The 25,749-nt window shown below is 30.8% G+C and overlaps 1 protein-coding gene across 3 annotated transcripts in view; it reads left to right on the plus strand.

Moving 5' to 3' along the window:
- The window catches only part of hyd (E3 ubiquitin-protein ligase hyd), a 57,299-nt gene extending 32,133 nt beyond the window's left edge, over positions 1-25,166 (plus strand). For 2 of the 3 annotated variants that reach the window (XM_065514905.1, XM_065514903.1), the window contains exons 10-18: positions 1,741-2,216; positions 3,313-3,526; positions 20,692-22,584; positions 22,653-22,726; positions 22,786-23,123; positions 23,198-23,404; positions 23,634-23,781; positions 23,854-24,084; positions 24,160-25,166. In XM_065514905.1, the coding sequence (XP_065370977.1) occupies positions 1,741-2,216; positions 3,313-3,526; positions 20,692-22,584; positions 22,653-22,726; positions 22,786-23,123; positions 23,198-23,404; positions 23,634-23,781; positions 23,854-24,084; positions 24,160-24,372 (3,794 nt within the window). In that variant the 3' untranslated portion in view covers positions 24,373-25,166. The remainder of the gene's footprint in view (positions 1-1,740; positions 2,217-3,312; positions 3,527-20,691; positions 22,585-22,652; positions 22,727-22,785; positions 23,124-23,197; positions 23,405-23,633; positions 23,782-23,853; positions 24,085-24,159) is intronic. The other variant, XM_065514908.1, reaches the window with a different exon arrangement.
- Positions 25,167-25,749: the final 583 nt, after the last annotated feature.

Consider the following 25,749-nt stretch of genomic DNA (forward strand, 5'->3'; position numbering starts at 1 on the left):
AGCTATAGCTGAAATAGAAGCCGATTTGTTGCAATATTGGGAAGAGAAAAAGTATACTCTTCCATTTTTACGTAAATTGGTTCATATTGTCCATGCATTACCGGCTACACAGGTTTCTGTTGAAAGAACATTTTCAGCTTTGCGTCTTTTGTTGAGTGATAAAAGGTGCAACTTGGTGAACAATGCTATTGCCAAAACATTATTTGTGAAAATAATAAAAACCAACAATCTCATACCAAGCGTCTTTTTTGCGACTTTAATGGTTAAATTACATTATGAAAAACAACGTAAGGCAACGTAAAAAATATAATTTGAAAGTAAAAGTTATGAGAACAAAAAAAATAAATATTTTGAATAACTCTTATTTAAAAACGTAAAAATTATTCATTGATTTATGCCTAACTTTTTCAGTCTCAAAAAGTTGAATAAAGGGTATTTTTGGTCTTTGCTCAAAATTTTTATATTATATACTAATTATCAAAATATTTTCTAATTTAAATATTAAATATTTGTAATTACTTTTGTGTAATTATGTACCGGTATTAATATTCCTTTTGGTTGCCAACCTAGGTATAAACATGCGGCTGTCTATGTTATTTATCTACATATCGTCACTTAAAATGCAAAGCAAAGTAATTGATTTTTTTTGCAGACTTTATGAAAATTTAACACTCTGTTAGTCGCAACTGATCTGGTTGATACAAGCAAAAAACATTCTTATTGCTAATTTTTTTATGTCCCCTAAATATTAAGCTATTTTTTGATAAAAATATATTTTTACTGCAATTTTATTTGTATTACTCTTTTAAATACTTTAAATTTAATATTTAGATTATTTTCAAACGCGGATGATGATTGCCACTAACGGAGGGTAATGAAGTACCCATAGGGTAACATAGAGACGAGACGTAATTGTCAAAACCCTAAGTCTGTTGTCAAAAAGCTAACTCTTGCAACAACGAAATACATGGTAGTCAATGATTTTGTTGTTGTATTTTTGTTTGACAAATAGGAGTGTCTCGTCTCTATGTATAATTCTCTATGGAAGTACCTTTTTTAAACATACAAAATATAAAAATATCTATAACTGCTTTTATTAAAAATAAAACAAAAACATAATTTTATTTAAATTTTTATTTTTTCATACAAATTTATATTCACCCCCATCGGCAATAACATGTGAAATTTTGTTCCCATGAAATATCCATTTCCCTCGAAGAGAAAATTGCTATCGGGAATATCATGATGAACTTTACTTTCACAATAGTTGATTTTGTTCGTAACAGCTGTTTATTGTTTACAAAATTCCATCTAAAAATTTCACAACAAGGGGAATTTTTTTCACGTGAACAAAGTTGATGAACGAAAAAAGGAAAAGGGAAAATATTTCATGTGAAATGTTGATTCGCGATAGGGGTGATTGATTATACGTTATTTTGGTTTTAGAAAACAACAATTCATAATAACGTAAGACACAGCATAAATAAATTGTGCTTTGATAAAATTAGTTTTTTACAAATTTTTTTTACAATTACAATTTCTAGTGTAATTGTAATTCAGATTTGAAAATTTTGTTTCAATATCTCCAGTAGGTTTCATTTTATATCGTTTTTTGCTTTTATAAACTTATGAAAAGTGATGCTACGTCTTTAAATTGTTTCGTTTTAGTATTTTACATACTTCTTACGACATGCTCACGTGTATTTGGTGTTTAAGAGTTAAAGTTCTTTACCCTTGCAGATATTGGCGTTCTATTTCTTGAAGACGAATCGGGAGACTCGTCGCCTCAAGAAGAGGAGGGTTCCGAGGACGGTGAAACAGACGATCATGACGATGATGAATTTACCTACGCCGATCATCAGTTGGAGCGTCGTAGCGCTAACTCTAATAATCGTAGTGACTTAGCCCCACAATCAATGCAGTGGGCAATACGTAGTCGTGATACAGCGCGGTCTTCTGTAAGAATGCCAGCTGGCTCCAGTTTAGTGTTCATAGATCCAATGGCATTGCGCCGTTCCACAGTACCAGCAAGTACAGCTGTAGCTGCACCTCCTCAAGAGCAGCACACAATGGCCACAACATCGAGCAACTTAGCTCGTGCTTTTGGAATAATCGTTCGCCAAATTTCCGAACTCTTAAGTAGTTTGGCATACAATATTATGAATGATATTGAAACCTCTTTGAAGATACAACCTGAAGAAGCCACTCAGTTGCAGGTTTGTCGTTTTCTTTTTATGTATTTGTTGAATGCTATAATTTAGTAGTTTCCGATCAGTTTTCGACATTATTTTTATTGAAGGCTGAATATTTTTTCTTACAGTAATATTCTGATTTCCAATTTTTGTTTTTATTATTTATTGAAGCCTTTATAAAATAATTATTTACAATGTTATGAGGATTTACTTAAAAGTTTTGTAAATTAACGATTAAATAAATAAAATACTAATATCAAATTATAAATTAACGATTAAATAAATAAAATACTAATATCAAAGTATTAAGAAACATAGGCTGACTTCATAAACGCATTTTGCAAAGCAACACTGCAATGCATAGTGTTCATAAACGGTATAGATTTTGTTTCAATGCAATGTCGGTATTCGTTTAAAAACTGGCCATCATGCCATATAGAATCGAAGGCTTTTTCGATGTCAAGAAAAATAATTCCAGTACTCTTACGATTTATTGTGTTACTTTCAATAAAATTAACAACTCTTTTTAGTTGATGTACAGTAGAATGCTCATAATTCAATAAACCCAAATTTCGGGTTAATAGAACCATTGCATGGTAAATAAGTTGTTTTAATAACTGACAAAGTCTTGTGAACTATCTTCTAAAATTGAACGCAGGATCGCCATAGAAGCATTTTGTCTTAATTTCATAACATAATGTCTATTACTTGCAATAATGTATTATTTTAGTTGTGCGTTGCCGTTTGTGTGTTCTTATTAAAGTTTAAACCAGATTTTATTGACCAAATTGGACCATAATGTTATTTTCCTTAATAAATTAAAAAATATATATCGGTTTAAAAACTAAAAATGCGTCTCCTGAAAAATTTAATTTTTTAGGGTATGTGGACGTTGCAGCAAATGATATGTGATATGTAAAAATGTTGTTGGTGTTGTACAAAACATTAAATTTGTATAGAAATTATCCACAATATTTGTACAACTATTGTACAGTCGTTGTACGACTGTATAACGTATGATTCTCAATTTATTGTACAGTTATAAATTTATTCAGATAAATGTTTTAAAGAAATCGTTTATCTTAAGAATGTTTAATATCAAAATTGTTTTATATTTAAGGAATTTGTTGAAAAATGTTTAAAACCTACATGGGATTGGATGTTCTCCGTAATGGATAGTACTGAAGCTCAACTTAAGTTTGGAGCATATTTAACTAATTACACTGATCCTTCACATCCTCTGCATCCATTAAATTTGACCGCACAAAACAACACAAATCAACAAAACAATACCGGAGGCAGCAGTGCAACTTCTGTAGGAATTAATATTATGGGTATGTATAATCTTACTTGTATTTTGTACAAAACAAATTTAATGAAAAACTTGTCCTGAGTAATAGCTGTTGGAGAAATACTACTTACACAATGCGTATTAATATGCTAAATAAGGAAAATAATCAGAAAAAAAATAAATTTTTGAAGAATTGTTTCAATTTCTTACGAATTTATTCGCCAATTTTTTCGAAACGGTTTTAAAAAATTGGAGTTTATTATTCTGTAGCAGAAAAAAAAATAAACCGAAAGTATGAACCAAAATTATATTCGTGGGAATGAGCAATGAAAATGGTGGAAAAAAATAGGTTTCGATTTCTAAAGGTTACTTAAATATCACAAATACCATTCGAAAGGCCTAAGTTTCGTCTTTCTAAATCCGCTTAGAAACTTAAAATCAGTTGATATTCATAGATGGGGGTAGTGCACTAATTTTGCAGTTTTCACTAATACTTATGTGTCGGTTATGGATGGCAACCGAACTTCAGTTGCGTTGCCAGAGGGCAACCACAAATTTCTGGTTGCCATTTGGCAACAGAGTTCAAAATTAGCAGCCTCACTAAACATTAGTGATAGTGAGTTAAAAAAATTTACACTCAAAATTAAATTATTTGATTTAAAAAAAGCAATCATCAGTTTACTGCAACTTTTTTTTTCTGCACTAATTTGAGGCAACTTCAAATTGTGCACTAAATTTTAAAGTTCAAAATGGTATAAGTTTATTTTTGTGCACTAATTTTAAACCTAAGACTAATACTACATTTAAAATAACAAAAAATATTTAAAATTTTTATTTCTCGAATTTGGATTCAACATTTCATGACCACTAATTTTTAAACATTTAGAGCTAGTTTCTGGGATAAAGATAATCTACATTCATCGCTTAAACCTAGATTAAACTAAAAATTGTGTTTCTCACTTATTGTTTTGTTACTATATAATCTAGGTTTAACTGAGCATCATTGATAAGTTAAACCTAAGTATAAAATGCTAAAGCACAAACAGATGAAAAATAAAATAAACAATTCAGCACAGCAGCTCTTTGTTTTGATTTGCTTTATTAACATAAATATAATTTTTAATATACATTTTATATACTTTAATGTTACTTTTTCTTTTACAAAGTAAAAATTTACAAAAAAAAGTTATGTACGCGGTTGCTTTTTCTTATAAAATTTAAAGTGTTGCCATATTTATATAAACAAATTTGAGGAATAAACATGTGATTTGACTCAAAAGTATGGCAATGCTAACAAAGTTAATCTATTAGTGAGAAACACAATCATTGGTTAAATCCTGGCAAAATATGCTTCAGGTTTAATATAACAGCGTGTTAAGCTGAGTTTAACTGACAAGTAAGAAACTAGCTCTTAGTGATTTAATGATTTGCACTAATTGATTGCAGTACAGATGATCACTATTTTTTAGTGCTACTGAAGAAATAACCATTATCACTAAAGCTGATGAAAAATAGTGCAAACTAAATTGTTTGCAATTTTATTGAGTGAGATGATTTCAATCAACATTTAGTGCTCTACACCCAACTATGTTGTTATTCAACTAATTTATTAGTTTTGATAATTTGATAATTAATACAATTTCATTAACCAAACCCATTGGGCCAAATATGGCTTACAAACTACTCACTAACAAATGCTACTACATAGTTTATAAGTACATAAAAGTCGTTACTCAAAATTTTGTGTTGGCAAATTCTTGTTGTACTCGACATTAACCTACCAGAAAACTAGTATCACTAGATTACAGTAAAAAAATTTTAGTTCGAGAACTAAAATTTTAAATGTAATGAATTTGATATAAACTTACTACAACAAAACGTATCAATTACTAGTGATAATGACAGCAATATGCCTGAATATACAAAAATATGTGAAGCCGCAGAACAAAATGTACATTTTCGCATCTTATCAGAAAATGGTTTTTTGTTATTTTTGGGTTAAAATCTTTTAGAAACAATCAAGTCAGCAAAATTCTTTAATTTTTTTACTAAATAAAATGCGTCTAAAAAAAATTGTGCTTTACAAAACGCAAAACACTACACCATTTTTCATTGAAATTGAGAAAATTCCAAATGAAATTGAAAATTTCAAATTGAAATTGAGAAAATTCCAAATTAAATTGAGAATTTCCATTTTAAATTGGGAAAATTCCAAATGAAATTTAGAATTTCAATATGAAATTGAGAAAATTCAAAATGAAATTGAGAAATTCCATTTAAAATTGAGAAAATTCCAATTAATATTGAGAATTTCCATTTTAAATTGAGAAAATTCCATTTGAAATTGAGAATTTCCATTTGAAATTGATAAAATTCCAAATGATATTGAGAAATTCCATTTCAAATTGAGAAAATTCCAATTGAAATTGAGAATTTCCATTTTAAATTGAGAAAATTCCAAATGAAATTGAGAATTTTCATTTGAAATTAAGAAAATTCCAATTGAAATTGAGAATTTCCATTTGAAATATAGAAAATTCCAATTGAAATTGAGAATTTCCATTTGAAATTGAGAAAATTCCAAATGAAATTGGGAAAATTCTAAATAAAATTTCCAATTTCCATGAATACACAAATTAATAAAGATAAACGAGCGGACTACGTTAACAAAATGAACGATTATATCAGATGTGGAAAGCAGGTTGTCTGGATAGACGAGACCAATTTCAATTTATTTTGTCGTAGAAAACATGGTTGGTCTCGTGTTGGATCCCGAACAGTTCTTTCGATACCTACTTCCCGTGGACCCAACATCCACCTGATAGGTGCAATTGGTACCGCAGGCATTATTCAAATGGATAGTCGCAGAGGTTCGTTCACTGACGAAAGCGCAAACGAATGGGTCAAAAGAGTTCTTGATAGATGGCAAGAGTTGGTTAATCAGTTATCTGAACTCGTTCTGTTATGTGACAATGCCCCTTGCCACAGTCGTTTACGTGAAATTTTCGACAACTCACCAGCAACACTTTTACGATTGAGTCCCTATTCACCAATGCTTAACCCTATTGAAATAATTTGGTCCAAAATCATAAGTATTGTGAAGTCAAAGATGAATATACCAACAGTAAATCCTGCTAATGTAGGAGAGCAGAGGATTTTATATCTTGAAGAATTAATAAACGATTCCAAGTCCTGTAAAACTACTGGAGATTGCAGTAGAGCTATACAACATACAACATCATTCCACCAAAGCGCTTTGGAATTGCAAGATATGTCCGCATAGTCAATAAGACTATGTACTAGGTTATTCAATCGATTAACCGTTAATCGGTTAACCGATTAATTTTGGACGGTTAACTGTTCGAATAATTCAAAATTGGCGATTTTCAAATAACGAATAAACCGATTAATTTGTGTCGATTAACCGATTAACCGAAATGTATTCTTTTTTGCACTTTATATAGAAATATAGTTTTAAACACACAAATTTTATTTCTTGACTCGTAAAGATTCCCTTCTAGCAATAGTTTTTTTAAGTATAGTATGAAAACTGACTAAGGAATTTGGAAATGACCCTTATTTCTAGAATGTTCTATGATGATTTTTGTCCTAATGAGTCGGAGGACGATATGGTAATAGACGAAACTGAAGACATTACTGAAACGAGTCTTTTATCACAACTTAAAGAAAGTATTAAAGTATTTAAAATCTAAAAAAATCCATGGTATGATGGAAGATTTTATATGAATAGAAAAAACTAAAAAAAATAACTGAGAAATTGGATATTCTTTATCATGCCTTACTTTCGATTTCTCCAACATCTACAATCAGTCAGATCAAATTTTATTAAAACTAAAAAAAATCATTTAAATTACAAAATCCTAAAAAATCACATGTTTATTTATTTTTTTGTTGAAATGTTATGTTTTGTTCGTTTTTTATGTTTTTGTTCTTTTTATTAACAAAATGCTTATATAAATACACAAAATTCTTGTTTTTCTTTTCAATTTAAAATTAAAATGGAAATTATTCGGTTAATCGAATAATTTAAATTTAACCGATTATTAACCGATTAAATCTAAACCTCGATTAATTATTTGCTCGATAAACCGATTAAATCAGAAACCCGATTAATTGAATACCGTACTATGTACATATATTTTTTTTTTTTATTTCATATTTTATTTATTGTATCTTCACAAAATAATGTGAACTATAAATAATTTGTTCAAATCTTAATATGTACTATGTACATTAGGCATATTTGGCGATATTTTGGCATACCACCACGTGATGGCCAATGTTGTATAAGTAATGAAAATCGTTTTTTAGGTCATTTGGAATCAAAAACATCACGCACCAACACCAATTTCTAAAATAAACCAATTTTTTTTTCTCTGAAAAATTATAAAATAATTAAATTTTTTTTTGCAAGTGTGAGAGATACTTCCCTTATTTAAAAATTATCTTTTGAAGTAGTCCGCAGTTATTATTAAAATAAAATATATTGTTTTTCAAAATAATTGAAAAAATTTAATGAAAAACTTTATTGCGTTTGGTGGTGCGTGAACTTTTTTAACAACCGCGAAAAAATAATACCGTGGTTTTTTATATTTTTTAATACTCTATACGACTATGCTATGCCAATTTGCAAAAATTGTCAATAGTTATATCCCTAATGTACATATGATTTTTGTTTAATGTATATTATTTATGTAGATTTGGAATTTTCATAAATTCAATTAGAATTTTCCCAATTTCATTTGAAATTTTCTCAATTTCAAATGGAAATTCTCAATTTCAAATGGAAATTCTCAATTTCAATTGGAATTTTCTCAATTTGAAATGGAATTTCTCAATTTCATTTGGAATTTTTTCAATTTCATTTGGAATTTTCTCAATCTGAAATGGAATTTCTCTATTTCATTTGGAATTTTCTCAATTTAAAATGGAAATTCTCAATTTTTTTTTGGAATTTTCTCAATTTAAAATGGAAATTCTCAATTTCAACTGGAATTTTCTCAATTTGAAATGGAATTTCTCAATTTCATTTGGAATTTTCTCAATTTCATATTGAAATTCTCAATTTTATTTGGAATTTTCTCAATTTGAAATGGAATTTCTCAATTGCATTAGGAATTTTCTCAATTTAAAATGTAAATTCTCAATTTCATTTGGAATTTTCTCAATTTAAAATGGAAATTCTAAATTTCATTTGGAATTTTCTCAATTTAAAGTTGAAATTCTCAATTTCAATTGGAATTTTCTCAATTGGCCAAATGATGTCGTAGTGTTGTAGCATTGTATGTCATAAATATTTTTCAAACAAATTTTTCGAAACAAAAACAAAACATTAATAAAAAAAATTACGACATACAACGATACAACGCTACGACACTAATTGTGAATTGGGCAAATTTAAAATGGAAATTCTCAATTTCATTTGGAATTTTCTCAATATCATATATAATGTTATCAATTTCAATGAAAAATGGTGTAGTATAAAACGAAAAAAATATTATTTAATTTCAATGTGTAATTTGTTTATATATTAGTTCATAATTAAAAACATTAATTTAAAATATTTTTTTTTTAAAAAAACGCATAAAAAACTTACATGAAATATTTTCCCATTTCCTTTTTTCGTTCATCAACTTTGTTCACGTGAAAAAAATTCCCCTTGTTGTGAAATTTTTAGATGGAATTTTGTAAACAATAAACAGCTGTTACGAACAAAATCAACTATTGTGAATGTAAAGTTCATCATGATATTCCCGATAGCAATTTTCCCTTCGAGGGAAATGAATATTTCATGGGAACAAAATTTCACATGTTATTGCCGATAGGGGTGATTATCTCATTACATATTTTCAAAATATCAATTTAATTGAAATAATTCGGAACTACGTTTCGGAAATATATTTATTTCAGATGTGAAGACCGCTTCATAATAATAGTAATTAACACAGTTGAATTAATAACAAATAAAACTTGTGAAGAGAATTTAGAAATTAATGAAGAATTTTCGAACTTCGTATATTGTTTTGTTACATCAGTTTTTACTCAGAATCAGTTCTTAGTTTCTTTATTAATCGAATTATTCGAATAATTATTTTTTTTTTTAAATAATGGAAAATAATAAGTTTTTCTTTGTCATGTCGTACGTAAAGTTGTATAGTCTAAAGTCGCCTTTAATAACTTCACCTATATACATTTTAAGATCATGTTCTCTGTCCATTTCATCACATTGAATATTACTTTCTTCTGAGTTCACATTTCTATCAGTATTATTTATTTTACCAAAAACAGTATCACTAACGTATAGCGTGCTTAATATATAATTAAGATTCAGTCAATATTTCACCATTATATTTCCGCACAATTAATGATTGTAAATAAAATCCAGGATGACACAAAACCATATATTTTTAACTATTTCTAAGAAAAATTTGGTTTTGGATCTACTGCAATTTGTATGGGAAAATATGAACGCAAACCGTGAATTGTGTTAAATCTAATCGATATGATTATAACGAGTTATAGTAGACGACATTATTACTTATTTAAATTCAGAATTATGAAACATTTTCAAATAATATAAATTAACCCCCATTAACACGAAGCGTGGTTATGGCCTAACTAATAGTTATACAGTCGGTTAATAATATTTTTGTATGAAAACTGTCAGTTTAACTATTAGTTAATACATAACCAGACTTCGTGTTACTGGGGGTAAAACAAATATTTTTTGTCGAATTATTCGTAATTCGAAAATTGTAATTTTTAAATTCTTCGAATAATTATTCGTAAGAAATTGTTGGATTTGGACCAATTCGCATTTTAAGAAAAGAGCTTTTTACGCTGTTGTGTTTGTTGAAATAAATACATGCTGCTCCTTTGTTTATAACAATATTTAATTTCATATAAATTCAGTACAAATTATTTAATTATTAAAAGAAACGGATTTACAATATATAACATGTGTGCTCACAAGAGTAATTGAAAAAGGAATAAGAATAATAACTGAAAATGTATGTATTTAAGAAGATAATATTATGAAATGTCAAATATAAAAAGGATTGCCATGTTCTCAATACTGGCATTACAATCTCCCACGCTTAATGAGGCACATAGTCCATATGACGGGCTGGAGGTCCTCTAGCTCGGTTGGATCGTCTTAAGCCTTCCAGTTCTTCCAAAGGTTGTGGTTGAATAAACAGTTCTGGATTTGCAGCTGTAGTTTCTATTTGTACTTCTTCATTTCTAGCTTTTTGTTGTACTGGAGTTTACTCAAACGTTACTGTTTTTTTCGGTTTAATTACGTCAGATTTGTATAACTGGTTTATATGACGCTTTAGCTCGTATCCATTGTCCAGCTTCACTTGATAATGTAAACGACCAAACTTCGCTATTATGGTTCCAAATTTCCACGTCGGTTTGCCTTTATCGTACCATCGCAGCTGTACTCTCTCTCCCACGCTAATTTGACGAACCACAGGAGTTATTAATATTGATTTTGATTGCTTTATTGGACGTATTGCGTCTAATTTGATCCTTATATCACGACCCAGATAGAGTGTTGATGGACTTTTTCCATTTGCTAATGGGGTTGCTCTATATCGAAAAAGTATTTGTTGCACTTTAACATTCAATGGTAATTTGACGTCTTCCATCGCCTTCAATTTTGATTTTAATTTGTTGCTGGGTGGCCTGGGGCTATGAACTTTTGTACAATTCCATTATAAAAACAATAATTCCTAAACATTGAACTTTGGAAAATGGTAGCATTGTCTGAGACAATAGTTTGCGGAAGACCATGTGTGTAAAAAATATCTTGTAACATTGAAATAGTCGTTTCGGCGTAGTCGATGTGGACCCGTTGGAAATTTTCGTTTGGCTCCTCCCAATGATGTGTAATTACTTTTGGTGGATTGTTCTTTATTTTGGCACAACTGGCACACGATTTAACTAAACGCTCAATATCGGAATCTATGCCTCTCCAAAAACAATATTTCCTCGCTAATTGCTTCATCTTTACAATGCCACAATGTGTGTTATGCAGTTCTTTCAAAATTTCGTCGCGTAATTTTAGTGGAATTACAACTCGTTCGCCCTTGAAGATAACACCGTCTTGAACTGAGTATTCAGCATCGTAGTTTTCACCATTTACTTAATCTTGCTTTAATTTTAACAACTCTAAATCACAATTTGTTTCTTTGGCAATGCTCGTTGCAGTGATTGCAAACGTCGAAATTTCATTGATTGTTTGTTCTTGAATGATTCGTACTTCTTCATTTAGAAAATGTTCAAAATTTGTTATTACCTTAATTGGTGCTCTGGATAAGCAATCAGCGTTGATTTTGTCTTCTGCTTTACGGTGTTTTATTTTGTAGTTGAAACCTTGAAGAAATGATGCATATCGAAGAAGTCTTGCGGATGTCATTGCAGGCGTTTTTGAATTTTGATGAAAAATTCTTGAAAGTGGACGATTATCAGTTACGATGGTAAATTCTCGACCATAAAGATACATAAAGAAATTATCCACTGCAAAAATAATGGCTAGAGCTTCTCTGTCGAGCTGACTGTAGTTTTGTTCTGCTTTCGTTAACGAACGAGAAATACATAAATGCCACTGGACGTCCTTCTCCATTTACTTCGTGTGACAACACCGCTGCTATGCCGGTTGGGCTGGCATCACAAGCTAGAGTTACAGGCAAATTTTCATCATAAGTTACTAGTACTCTGTCAGTTAGTATTTCTTCTTTCAACCTTTTGAATGATTCTTCACACTTGGCAGTCCATATAAATTTGTTGTTTTTCTCTAACAGCTGGTGTAATGGAAACGTAAGTGTTGATACATGGGGTATAAATTTGGAATAGTATGTAACCATACCAAGAAACCTCCTCGAGTCATCTACGTTTTGTGATTCTGGTAGAGCCATAATCGCTTGTACCTTTTCCTGGCATTTTGAAATTTTATTGTGGCTTACTACATATCCAAGGTACTTGATTTGATTTTTGTAATATTCGCACTTCTTTTCATTTAGGTGTAATTGATACTTATTTAACCTTTCTAGACATTTGATTAGTCTTTTTTCGCACTGATTCATTGTTTCCCCATGAACTACGATGTCATCAAAGTATGAAATTGTACCTTCTAACCCTTGTAAAATTTGGTCTAAAATTCGATTAAACTCACTTGGAGCGGTTTTTATTCCGAAGGACAAACGGTTAATGAGGTATGTACCTCGGTGGGTTGAAATAGTTTGTATTTGTTTACTTTCATCATCAACCAGCACATGTAAAATTTATAGACGTCTAACTTACAAAAGTATTTCGAGTTTTTCAAACTGTTCAAAATGTCGTCTATTCTTTTTATATGATAGTGAGCTGCTTCTAGCTGCGGATTAACTGCGACTTTATAGTCAACGCACAAACGGACATTACCATCAGGTTTCGGTATCACCACCAATGGTGAACCCCAATTGCTGGTATTGACTTTTGTTATTATGCCTTCACGTTTTAAACTTTCTAGCTCACGATCCACTTTTTCTCGCAATGCGAAAGGCACTTGCCTTTCCTTAATAAACACAGGATTTGCATCTTTATGTAATTTAAGACTACAAACTAGCTCAGGAATGCACCCTACCTTCTCCTGAAATATTTCAGAGAATTGCTGCTTAATTTGTGTTATTGAATTTACTTGATAGTTATTTCCTTGTTCACGCTCGTCTTGATCAATGTCTGCAAGGTTGATTTGTAAATGTCGGATCCAGACACGACCCAACAGTGCAGAATGCTCTGACGACACAATATACATTTCTACATTTGATGACTTGTTGTTATATTGTACATTGACGTTAACAACACCCAAAGGTACAAAAATATCACCGCTGTACGCTCGAAAGGCAATAGATATGTTCAATAACTAAAAGTTGTTACTAGTTAGTAACAATTGTTACTGGAAAAGCGTTCATTAACTCAAAAACTTGCAAGTAGAGAAAAAATCAAGAGCGTATAAATTTTAGAGAGTGTTCTCTCGTTGCAAACTATTACAAGTTATATTTTGAACTCGTAATAGTTAGCAGCTTATATTTTATATGTTTTGTGTTATTGTTTATTTATTTAAAATTTTATTTTTGTGGTGAAAAAATGTCAAAACAAAAAAATTTTCAATAAAATTGAAGAAAATGTGAACATTTTAAAAGGAACAAATTAAAAAAATTGTGTGTATAAAACAATTGTTACTGGAAAAGCGTTCATTTACTTTTTACTATTTTTGAGAATTTAAGAGAGTAATTTTGTAAATTTTGATTTTATTCTCTCGTTGCAAGTATTTACTGGGAAAGTAAATGAACAGACCTAATATTGGTTTTGTTGATATTTGCTTTTATGTTAAATTTTTTAAAATCTGTCTCCGGCAATAAAGTAAAACCCGCACCTGAGTCAACTTCAAATATTTGCTCTTTGTTTTCTATTTTCACTTTTATAAAAAATTTGTGTGCATTTACAGATGAAATAACGTTTTTATTGTAAATATCGATGATTTGGTTAACACCAAAATAATCTTCATCACTTGTGTATGTCTCAATAGAACTTGATGTATTGTTGTTTTTGTTTGATTTGTTTTGTTTAATTTTACTTTGAATACATACTTGCTTGACATGACCAGTCTTGCCACATGATTTGCATTTCAAATTATGTTTGTTTATTGTACACTCTGTTGATAAGTGATTGTTACGACCACATCGAAGACACAAACCTTCTATACCTAGCTCACTGTAATTTGCTCTTGTTTTTGATTTTGATGTTTGATTTTTATACCATGTTCACACGACGGCATTATTCGTCATTCACGCTCTCATTCGTCATTCAACCCCCAATTACGAACTGAATTACATGATTCGCCATACAAAATTTCAAGTGCGAATTACATTGTTCGTACATAATTCAGTTTGAATTACCTTATGAATTACGAACAAATGACTGTCATCTCTAATTTTTATCGATTATTTATGTATCAAAATCAGCTGTCCAAACAAAAATGTCAAAACAAAATAAAGAAAAAGATTTTTGTATTAAATAAATAAATTAAAAGAAATAAAAAGTCTGATTAAAGTTAAATTCATTTGTAGAAGTAGCAGCTCTGCCATTCTTTCAGCCCACACTAGAGTTGTGTAGCTCATGAATGACCTAGTTCAATTGAACGATTCACTCAACTGAGCGAAGTGAATCATTCATCATACTGAGCGTTTTCAGCTCAGCACTGAGCGTTTTCAACTGAGCACTGAGCGTTTTATGCTCATGTTTCTTTCAGTACTCATGAAAGAGCTGCACAAGCACATTCATTTGTCATCTTCAATGTTTCACTTTACTCGTCAATTCTGTAACATTCTTTCGCTCACTGACATTGAAAAGTGAGTGAGTATTGTGTCCTACAAAAATAAAACGATCATTCGAATGTAGGTTTGTTATGTATGTATATGATCGTATGCTGCCGCGTATATATTTTTGCTTTGATATGATACGTTTGTATGAACTTTTTCAAGAATTATTAGAGTTATTCAAATTGTTTTTGATTTCATGAATTTTTATATGTGTGCTATTGAATGAGTGTGAATTTATTTATGGTGTGGTGATGTAGAATGAAATAAAGAAAAAGTATTGCTACAGTTTGTAAGTATATTTCATAAAATAATAATGAAAAAGGGAAATACATAATTGTTATTGTTAAAATAATAATTGTAATTGAAAGTATGTAATTAGTAAAAAAAAATACTATTTCAAAAATACATTAGTGGGATTATATCTACCAAAAACATAATTAAAAAAATACAAAGTACTGATATTCATAATTAAATTTATATATTGTTATATCATAAAATAATTAAGTTAATGTTGATAATATTTTTATACAAATTGTATCACAAAACTATTTTTCTTTCGTATTTTTAGTAGAAATTTTGTTGATCATATATACAGTGAGCCTCAAAAGTGAGTAAACAGCAGCGAATTTTTTGATTTTTTAAGATCATGAAAATCATTATAGTCCGACTTAAATCTATATTTTTCACAACCAAAGATATTATTCAAGCCAATCTCTATCAAACCGAAACTTTAAAATTTTAATCATGGATAAATTTTAGAATTTTCATTATCTTAAAAAATATCCAATAATTTTTGGTGTATACTCACTTTTGCGGCTCACTGTATGTATATAAGTTGTAAAAGTCAGGTAAAAAATATATATTTTGCCAATTGATAACTAACATTATGTAAATGGGAAAACCCTCAAAAAATTGCAACAATATTCATTTTGGTTTAGTTATTGTCACATTTTTATTTTGGATCACAATTATCAGATCATCAAAATATTTTTCCTTTTTCAAATTCCAGTTAATATCTTGAGTTTTTTTGTAATTTTATTATTTTGTAGTAAAAGAATATCTTATAGTTAGTGAATGTTCTACTTAACAAATATTGTCTAAACATTTGGTTAGCATCGGAAATTAGAAATAATAAAAAATGAACTCTTTTTTCCTCAAAAATATTAGTTTAAATAAAATACAATTTGATTTTTTTAAATTTTAATCAATTATTTCACGCATAAATCTCTAATTGTCAAAAGACTGTGTGTTTTCACAACTAACAACAGAAATAATTGATTTAATTCACTACAAGCAATTCTCAAAATGAAATGGTCATTATACAACATACTGAGCTAAAAGAGTGACCTAGTTCATTTCAGTGAGCTGAGCTGAAAAGAGCGGTCACTCCACTGAGCTAATAATCCCAACTCTATCCCACACCTCTAATAAAGCCCGCTCGCTGCCCTGGTCCCACTTGCTTGCACTTTTTCTTTTTTCTAATAATGAAAATAATAATTATATTTGTTTAATTAATAATGCTACAATTTTATGTTTTTACTTACCTTTTTTATCCATTGCCAAATTACGCTGATTTGAATCCCGGAGATATCTGGGGCCGTCAGAAAATTGATTTCAACAGACAGACAGACGGACATGGCTTAATCGACTCCGCTATCAATAAGGATCCAGAATATATATACTTTATAGGGTCGGAAAATTATATTGTGGAAATTACAAACTTATATATACCCTTCTCACGAAGGTGAAGGGTATAAAAATCACCCAAATCGCTCCAGCCGTTCTCACGTGATGGCATTACATACATGGACCATTTCATTTTTATATATATAGATTACAAAGCGAATAGCTAACTTATGTAAAACCTTACTTATGGTGAAGGGTATAATAAAACTTTTATATAATGTATTCTGAAATTTATAAAAGTATATGTTAAAATGAATTCTTTAACGTGGACATACAGTATTGGCCATAACTAAAGCACCCCCTCAATGAATTTTTTCAAATCATAATTTGTTTGATAAAAACGGCTTTTTTGGGATGTATTTTGTATATATTTTATTATCTAATATTGTAAATGTTCATTTAATATTCATTTAGTAAAAGATAATTTTATTAAAAATTAATTTAAAATGATAAATCACTACATGAATTGAGTAAAAAATATTCAATTAACAGATCAGTTATTTTCAGGCTCGTTTCAAATTTTTTTAAGACTGATATGATGATTTCTTGATCAAAAGAGCAATACAAAAAGATTGTAGAGCATCCGCTAGTCAAGTGAGAACAAGTTTAAGATTATGCGTTAGCGAAAGAACAATTGGTAGAAGAGTAGTTAGAAGCCCGTTTATTCAGCTGACGACCAGCAAAAAAACCATTTCATCAGCTAAGAACAAGAAAGCTACACTGAAGTTTACCAAAGCCAACATCGACTGGAGTGTCCTAAAATGGAAGACAGTACTGTTTCCTGACGAATCCAAATACAACTTAAAAAGTTCCGCTGGAATAAGGCGTGTACGCAGACCAAAAGGAGAAATATTGAATCCTAAGTATTGCAAAGGAACAATTAAACATGGAGGAGGCAATGTAATGGTCTGATGATGCTTTTCTGGTCAAGGATTTGGGCCAAATCATAAAATTTATGGGATTATGGATCGTGTACCGTGATGTATTGAAAGATGTAATGTTGCCTTATGCCAGTGAAGAGATGCCACTTGTAGGGAGCTTCCAACAGGATAACGATCCTAAGCACACCTCCAAAGTTTGTAAGACTTGGCTTCAGAGCAATAATATTCAAGTTCTTCATTGGCCTAGTCAATCTCCCGATCTTAATCCTATTGAGAATTTGTGGCACATTGTTAATATGAAAATATATCGTGAAAATTGTGGAAATAAGGATCGGCAATTTTCACGATTTATTTCATGCCGTTCAAATAGCCTGGGAAGGAATATCGAAAAACGCCATAAAAACATAATATCTTCTGTGCTAAGAGATGTTCTTGTGCAATCCAAAACAAAGGATTTGCAACAAAAAATTAATTAAAATTTTATTTTTATAGTATATCCTTGAAGAGGTGCTTTAGTTTTGTCCGTTTCATTTTCTACCTTAAAGTATTTTTTGATTTTAAGTTACCTCTTATGGAAAGGTTAACTTTGAAAGTATTTGTTTATCAATAATAAACATATTAACAAATGAATATAATACATTATAGATATTTAAAACTTTTTTTATACAAAAAAATATCATATGAAAAAAATGCACTGAGGGGGTGCTTTAGTTATGGCCAATACTGTAGATGTATGGACGAAGCAATATTTTCTAAGGTCAGTTTAAATGGTCGGTTACACAATGTTTTTGATTTTACAAAATCTGGATGGTTAACAAAAGAATTTAAATATGTATCTTTTATGAATTAATATAAATTACACATTAAAATTAAAAATTTCTTAAACGTTATATCCCTATTTCCATATGTGGCAACGATTTTTTTTATTGTTTACAAAAAAATAATTTCAAATAATTCCAATAATCTTTAAACAAATTTGTGTGAGAGAGAAGTGGAGTAACCTTGTATATTTGAATCATGGTTCATTATAAATCACACTATTCAGTTTTGTCGGAACAAAACATATTTTCGACTTGCCAACTGCAGAAAACGCTGCTCAAACCATAACACTGCCACTAGGGATGCCAAACGGGACTGGGTTTTACAAATCCCGGTATTCGGGATTTTAGAAATGTAAATCCCGGGATTTTTCGGGACCCCGGGATTTTTCGGGATTTCGGGATTTTTCGGGACTTCGGGATTTTAGTTAAACGTCAAAAACATCAAATTCAACAATAAAAACTATTATATCATTAATATATTTAAGTAAAAACATAACAAATCAAAAACTAATGCGTTAAATTAAAATAAAATGGTCCATGATTTCCCCTAGCTCCATACAATTGTCCCCCGGAGTACTGTTTGAGCAGTCATAAATATCTTGATTATGCGGCAATCCTTATAAAATTTTGCACAAAATAAGTTGTAAATACTCTAAAATTATACTGTAAAGTACTGCGGAAATCGGGCTACATTTGCCCCTAGTCCTCTTTAGAAAATAACTTGAACATAAATTTCGTAAAAGTGTAAATTGTGTAAAAGCCTGTTAATGCAAGGGAGACGTGCTGCTCTCCGATTCAAATGAAAAAATCTGTCTGCGTTTGGATTTGAAGCGAGATTAGTATTATAAAAAATATGGTGAAATTTAGCTTTCTAAGTATTTTGGGTGCTTCAAAAATCTTCCTAAAATATCAAAAATCTCATAATATTTCGGGATTTGTTAATCCCGAAAAATCCCGGGATTCTTTTTCACAAATCCCGGGATTCGGGAAATCCCGATCCCGAAAAATCCCGGGATTTTCGGGATCGGGATTTCGGGATTGGCATCCCTAACTGCCACCACCGAAATTACGTTTTGACATCTGAACATCGTTTGATCTCAAATCGTGCCAATAGCATGAGTATGAGTCAGGACCGTCTAAATAAAATTTTTTTTCGTCAGAGAAAATTACTTTTTTCCACTCATCTGTACATTTCATATATTTTCTTGCGAATATTAGACGATTTTATTTATGGTGCTTTTTTAGCATTGTTTTACATTTCGGCTTTTTCCATTTATTTTATTTATTTTATCGTTTCGTAAAATGTGTTCAAAGTGTTTGGAAAGTCTCTGGAAGATTCAATTTATTCTTTATTTGTGTGGAATTCAATTTGTTGGGGGTTGATTCTTGTTTTATTAGATTAAGTTGTCTTCTTGTTAGTTTTCTATTTCCCTTTGTAGGTTTGCGAACTCCATAATTTTGACCTTTCATCAAGAAATTTTGCACCACACTTTCCGAACGATCGATTTTACGTCCAATTTCTCTATTAGAACATCCTCGGTCGTGAAAAAAATTTAATTTGAATCTTTTCTTGATCGGACAAATAAGTTCCCTGGGCATCTTTAAAAGTGATGAAATTTATTGATTCAAATAGAAAAAGTTGCAGTAAATTGAGATGTTAGACCCCTTTCACACTAGGCAATTTAGTTGCGCAAGTCTCTTGTGTTTGTAGATACCCGAGGTAATGTCGGGTTAAGGAGAAGAAAATTATACATGCTGTTTTGTTGTTGGGCAAGAGACTTGCGCAACTAAATTGCCTAGTGTGAAAGGGGTCTTGAAACGTACCTTTGGTTGAAGAAAACTAAAATTGATAATATTTTATTTTTGGAAACTTTTCACGTCTGCGTTTATACGAATCTTCCACTTAAAAAAGCACCAAGAACATTTAATCGCATAATAAAGGCAAACAACTAGAATAAGAAAAAAACTTGTTTACTTTCAAAAAGTAACGTTAAGTTCTCTCTCAAAAAAAAGGTTAAATTTAGCTTTTGGATGAGAACAAAAAAGATATAACAAAAATACAGAAAAAAGTGCGTTTATAGGAATATGCACCAGTGTATACTTAATTTGTTGTCATTATCCATTTGGCTATAGAAACCTTTAATTTTAAATTTTATGCAATATTTATATGGCTGGGGAGCCTTTTATATAGTTAATTTTCTATTTTAAATATTTACTTATGTTACTTAGGCCACGAAGGCTTCTTTGTATTGAAATTAAATAAATAAATTGGACAAAAATATTTGTTAAAGTTAAACAGAATGAATATAAAACTATATTGCAAACTTCAACTCGTTTTGTGGGTGAACATTTTTAACAACCCCGAAAAATAATACAATAATAATAAACAAATAAATATTTGTATATAATGCCAAACTTTTGTTGATTTTGCAGCCTCGACCTCTCGACGAGACTTTTTCACATATTGTTTGTCTCTCATGAGAGCACATACATCTGAACATCGTGATGCTCTTCCGGTTTTGGATATAACAGCGTTGCGTCATATTGCTTACGTTTTGGATGGATTCATTTATTACATGCGCAATGATACAAACTTCTATGAGAAAAACGAGGGAATCCAAAGTAGCTCCCTAAATGTAAATGAAAATGACGATACTGACGATGAACTGTCTAATATAACAAGTGACGATCCTTATGGAGAAATTGTTGGAGCTGGTTCATCTCTTAATGTAGCAGGATCATCAGGAACATCTAGGCGTCATATATTTTTTGCGAGATCTGATTCAACTTTAAGTCTTGGTTGTTTAGCTCCTGATGGATTCGATTTGCCGCTTGATGTCGCCATTCCTTTAGCTGACAAACCACATCTTTTGCAACCAAATTCGAAACGACAGGACTTGTTTGCCAATCTACCTTTGATTGTATCGCCTACAGAAAATATGGGCCATTGTAGTGGTGAATCATCGTCAAATACTCTCGACTATCCTCCAACCAAACTAGGATTTTCCTCGTACACTTCTCGCAGAGCAACCCAGAGTTCTCTTAATACGTCTATGGAAATCATTAATACTATGGAGGACGATGAGGTCGAAGATGATAACGACGATGTGAACAGTGGAAACCAATTACCCAAAGCAGTATGCTCGGCGAGTTTTCGGGTCATTTCTGACTCATCGTCTGGTACGGGTTCTCTTGAGTCCAGTAGTGGTGTTGGAGGAAATGTTTATCTGCAGCTGAAAAAGAAGCAATATGCAGATGATCCAAAATCGCTGTCAGAGAATCAAGAGAAATTGGATGATCAAGACAATATGGATGTCGATAGTGGTAGTGTCAATGACATTATAGAAAAAACACAGACCGAAATTACAAACGCGACCCATGCAACTGGTGTTATTGCCACAAGGCCTGACGTTATTATAGTTCCCCAAAAAACTCAGCGGGGTAATGAATCTGATTTAATGTTGCAGTCAAGTAGCACTGGATTTTCATCATCATCAATGGTACGAAGTGTTATAGTACGGGCTGGTGGCGGAAGTGGTTCTTCGTTGAAAATTCAAGACGAAGCATCTACTTCTCAAAAATCTAAAATGCCATACTTCTCGATAGACGATTCAGCTAAGAACATGATGATGGGTCGATCGGCAAGAATAACTTCTTTCATGTTTCCCGCTCGTGGTCAACACTTCTGTCAAAAATTCGATTCAAATGATACATCTCCCTCATGGAATTTTTTGCTTGGTCGTTGGAAACTTACTCTGGATCTCTTTGGCAGAGTCTTTATGGATGATGTTGGCATGGAGCATGGATCTGTTTTGCCCGAGTTGCGAGGTTTTCCTGTTAAAGAAATGCGATTCAGACGACATATGGAAAAACTACGTAATGGGCAGCAACGTGATTTAATATTCTGTAAATTAGAACGCAATCGTGATAGTCTAATAATTCAGACATTCAAGGAACTAAATACTCAGTTTGGCAGTCAAAATAGAAGGGTCCATCCTCCTCTAACATTTAATCGCGTCAAAGTAACATTCAAGGACGAGCCTGGCGAAGGCTCTGGGGTTGCTCGTAGTTTTTACACTTCAATATCGGAGGCTCTCCTAGCTAGTTCCAAAATGCCAAATTTAGAATCTGTACATGTAGGAAACATTATTGGTAAGAATGGAGTTCCATTTTCGAGTATTTTACGCAATCGTGGCGCTTCAAGTCGAGATGGACCAACATTGCAAAGGCGAGGAACTGGTAGCAAGATTCTGTGGCGTACTGCTCGCGAAAGGAAAGCATTAAATTATGAAGCTAGACCCTATATCCCAGTATCGAATAATTCAGGTAAAATTCTTTAATTGCTTATTATATGATGAAGTTTTTTCACTACAGTTTTTCTTCTATAATTACAGACATTTCTGGTGATAATCCTAACGAACACTTGTCAATGCATTTACAGCAATTGGGAGAACGTCTATATCCCAAGGTATGGGTTTATTTTAATAAAACAAAAGAATCAAATTTGTAAAATCATTCTTCTTTTAGATATATTCCTTAAATACTGCAAATGCTTCCAAAATAACAGGTATGCTATTAGAAATTCCAACGCCACAACTACTTTCCATTTTGTCATCGGAAGAGATGCTGCGACAAAAAGTCAACGAAGCTCTGGACATCATAGCATTTAAACAAAAGTCAGAAACCAGCAACACGTCATCTTCAGCGGGGCAATCGAAAAAAATGAATCCGGTAGTGTTACTAGAGCCATGTCACGTAGAAGACAACGACCCTCTCTTCTATATGCCGGGTAAAAGAGGTTTTTACACTCCCCGTCAAGGTTATGGCTCATTTGAACGCATCAATGCATTCAGAAATATCGGAAGGTATTTATTGTTTAAATTAGCTAGCAATAGCTTTTTTCAAATGTTTTAAAACATTTTTATTTTCTTCACCCCAGACTTATAGGACTTTGTCTATTACAAAATGAATTGCTACCATTGTTCTTGCAACGTCACGTATTAAAATATATTCTAGGCCGGAAAATTAAATTTCATGATTTGGCATTTTTCGATCCCATTATATACGAGTCTTTCAGACAACTCATACAAAATTCTCAGACCGAAGATGGTGAAGAGGCTATCATAAGAATGGAACTATTTTTTGTGTATGTACTTTTTTGTGATTTTTATTTAATGGGCCGATTATGGATGGCAACTGAACTTCAGTTGCGTTGTCAGTTGCCTAAATGCTATTACAGATGACAACTGGCAGCATAATTTTCTGTTGCCAAATGGCAACCAGTAATTTGTGGTTGCCATCCTTAATCCACACATAAGTTTTTTTCTGAATCGAATTACATATGTACTTACTATGCAAAAATTCTTGTATCTTAGGATCGATCTAATGAAGGAAGAGGGTGGTGGAAGTGTGGAGTTAATACCAGGAGGTAGGGAAGTTCAAGTCACATCTCAAAATCTTTTCGACTATATCAGACGTTATACGGAATATAGATTAATAAAAGCCCAAGAAAAAGCATTGGAGGTAAACAAAAATTGTACTTATATGTAGTTGTAGCATATATAATACTGTTAATACTGATCACTTTCTTTATAGGCCATCCGAGATGGTGTTTTCGATGTTTTGCCCGACAATTGTATGCAGAGTTTGACCGCCGAAGATTTGCGTTTGCTTTTGAATGGCGTTGGAGACATATGTGTTACGACATTGATATCATATACAACATTTAATGATGAATCAAGTGAGGGATCAGATAAACTTTTAAAATTTAAACGCTGGTTTTGGAGTATTGTCGAGAAAATGAATACATTGGAACGTCAAGATTTGGTAAGAAACTACTTTCGCCTTGGTTGCAAATTTTTTGGATGAATATTATTGTCTGATTTTCACTTTCACTTAAAGGTATACTTTTGGACGGGATCTCCTGCTTTGCCAGCGTCCGAAGAAGGTTTTCAGCCGTTACCATCTGTTACCATACGACCGGCAGATGATACACATTTGCCAACAGCAAACACTTGTATATCCAGACTTTATATACCCCTTTATTCAAGCAAATCAATATTGCGTAGCAAGTTGCTATTGGCTATAAAGTCCAAAAATTTTGGTTTTGTATAAATGAACAAATAAGAAAAAAATAACTTTTATTTGGCTCCATTATCTATTAAAACTCTTATCTGATTATAAAAGAATGGATTCTAAGATTATCAAACATTATTATGTATTTTAATTTTATTAAATCTGCCCAAAAAATTAAATCAACAATGAATAATTTTACTCTAAAAGTAACGAGGTGGCAATGTTGTTTGTAGCAGAAATTGTTATTAGAAATTATTTACAACAGCCACAAAATCATTCTCCATTCCTACATATAATTTATCATAAAATTAAGAAATCGGACTTTTGTTGTTTTATCTTTGGTAAAATTATTATATAAATATGTTTTTATTATTATTTTTAATTTGAATAACTACCCTTTTGAATTTGTGAGAACATTTGCTATAAATTATGTTGCTGCATATTTAAAACATTTGTTTTTCTCTTTTTTTTAGTTATAATAGAATAAATTCTTATTTAAGGGTATTTTCCCATTCTTATGAATATTTTTATAAACTTAAACACAAATACGGGAAAACTTCATTATTACATACATACAAACTATCCACACATACACAAATATAAATATTATATACCTATACATAAATAATATGAATAATAACTACGTACATACATATATTACTATATCTATCAACTGAATGAATCATAACTCTTTAGCATTAACGAAAAATGCATTAATTACATCTTAAACATTATAAATACATATAATAATGAAAGCAAAAACCATATACTATTGTATTAAAAGAAAAATAAAATGAATTAATAAATTACATCTGCTTTGAAATACACTTAAACACATTTAATGTTTCTATTATTTGTATACCCTTCACCATGAGTGGTTAGGGTATATATAAGTTTGTCATTCCGTTTGTAATTTCTACATTTTTCATTTGCGACCCCATAAAGTATATATATTCTGTAGCCCGTTTCTGTATTTCTCGAATCGTAAAACTTTCCGCATGAAACGATTGAATTGCAACAAAAACAGTGTAAAATGAAACAAAATATGTTTTTTCTCGCACAAGTGTTTCTTTATCTCGACTTTGCGAGAATTATCTGTCATTTAAATAATTTTCCAGCAATTATTGGAAGGATGTGAGAAAAAGTTTCTGTAACAATATTTTGCGAAAAGTTTCTCACAAGAACTGTCAAAACAAGTAAGAGTGCTATATTCGGCTGTGCCGAATCTTATATACCCTTCACCAAATTATACTTCAAAATTTTAAATATTTTTAGGTAAAAAAATTTAATTTTTTTTTCAGTTGTTTTTTCTTTTTTGGAAAAAATTTTTTGATTGTTATTTAAAATTTTTTTTTTTTTTTAAATTTTAAAAATTTTTTTTGGTTTTTCAATTTTTTTTTGTGAAAAAAAATTCGG

Source organism: Calliphora vicina, chromosome 1, assembly GCF_958450345.1.
Source record: "Calliphora vicina chromosome 1, idCalVici1.1, whole genome shotgun sequence".
Taxonomy (NCBI): domain Eukaryota; kingdom Metazoa; phylum Arthropoda; class Insecta; order Diptera; family Calliphoridae; genus Calliphora; species Calliphora vicina.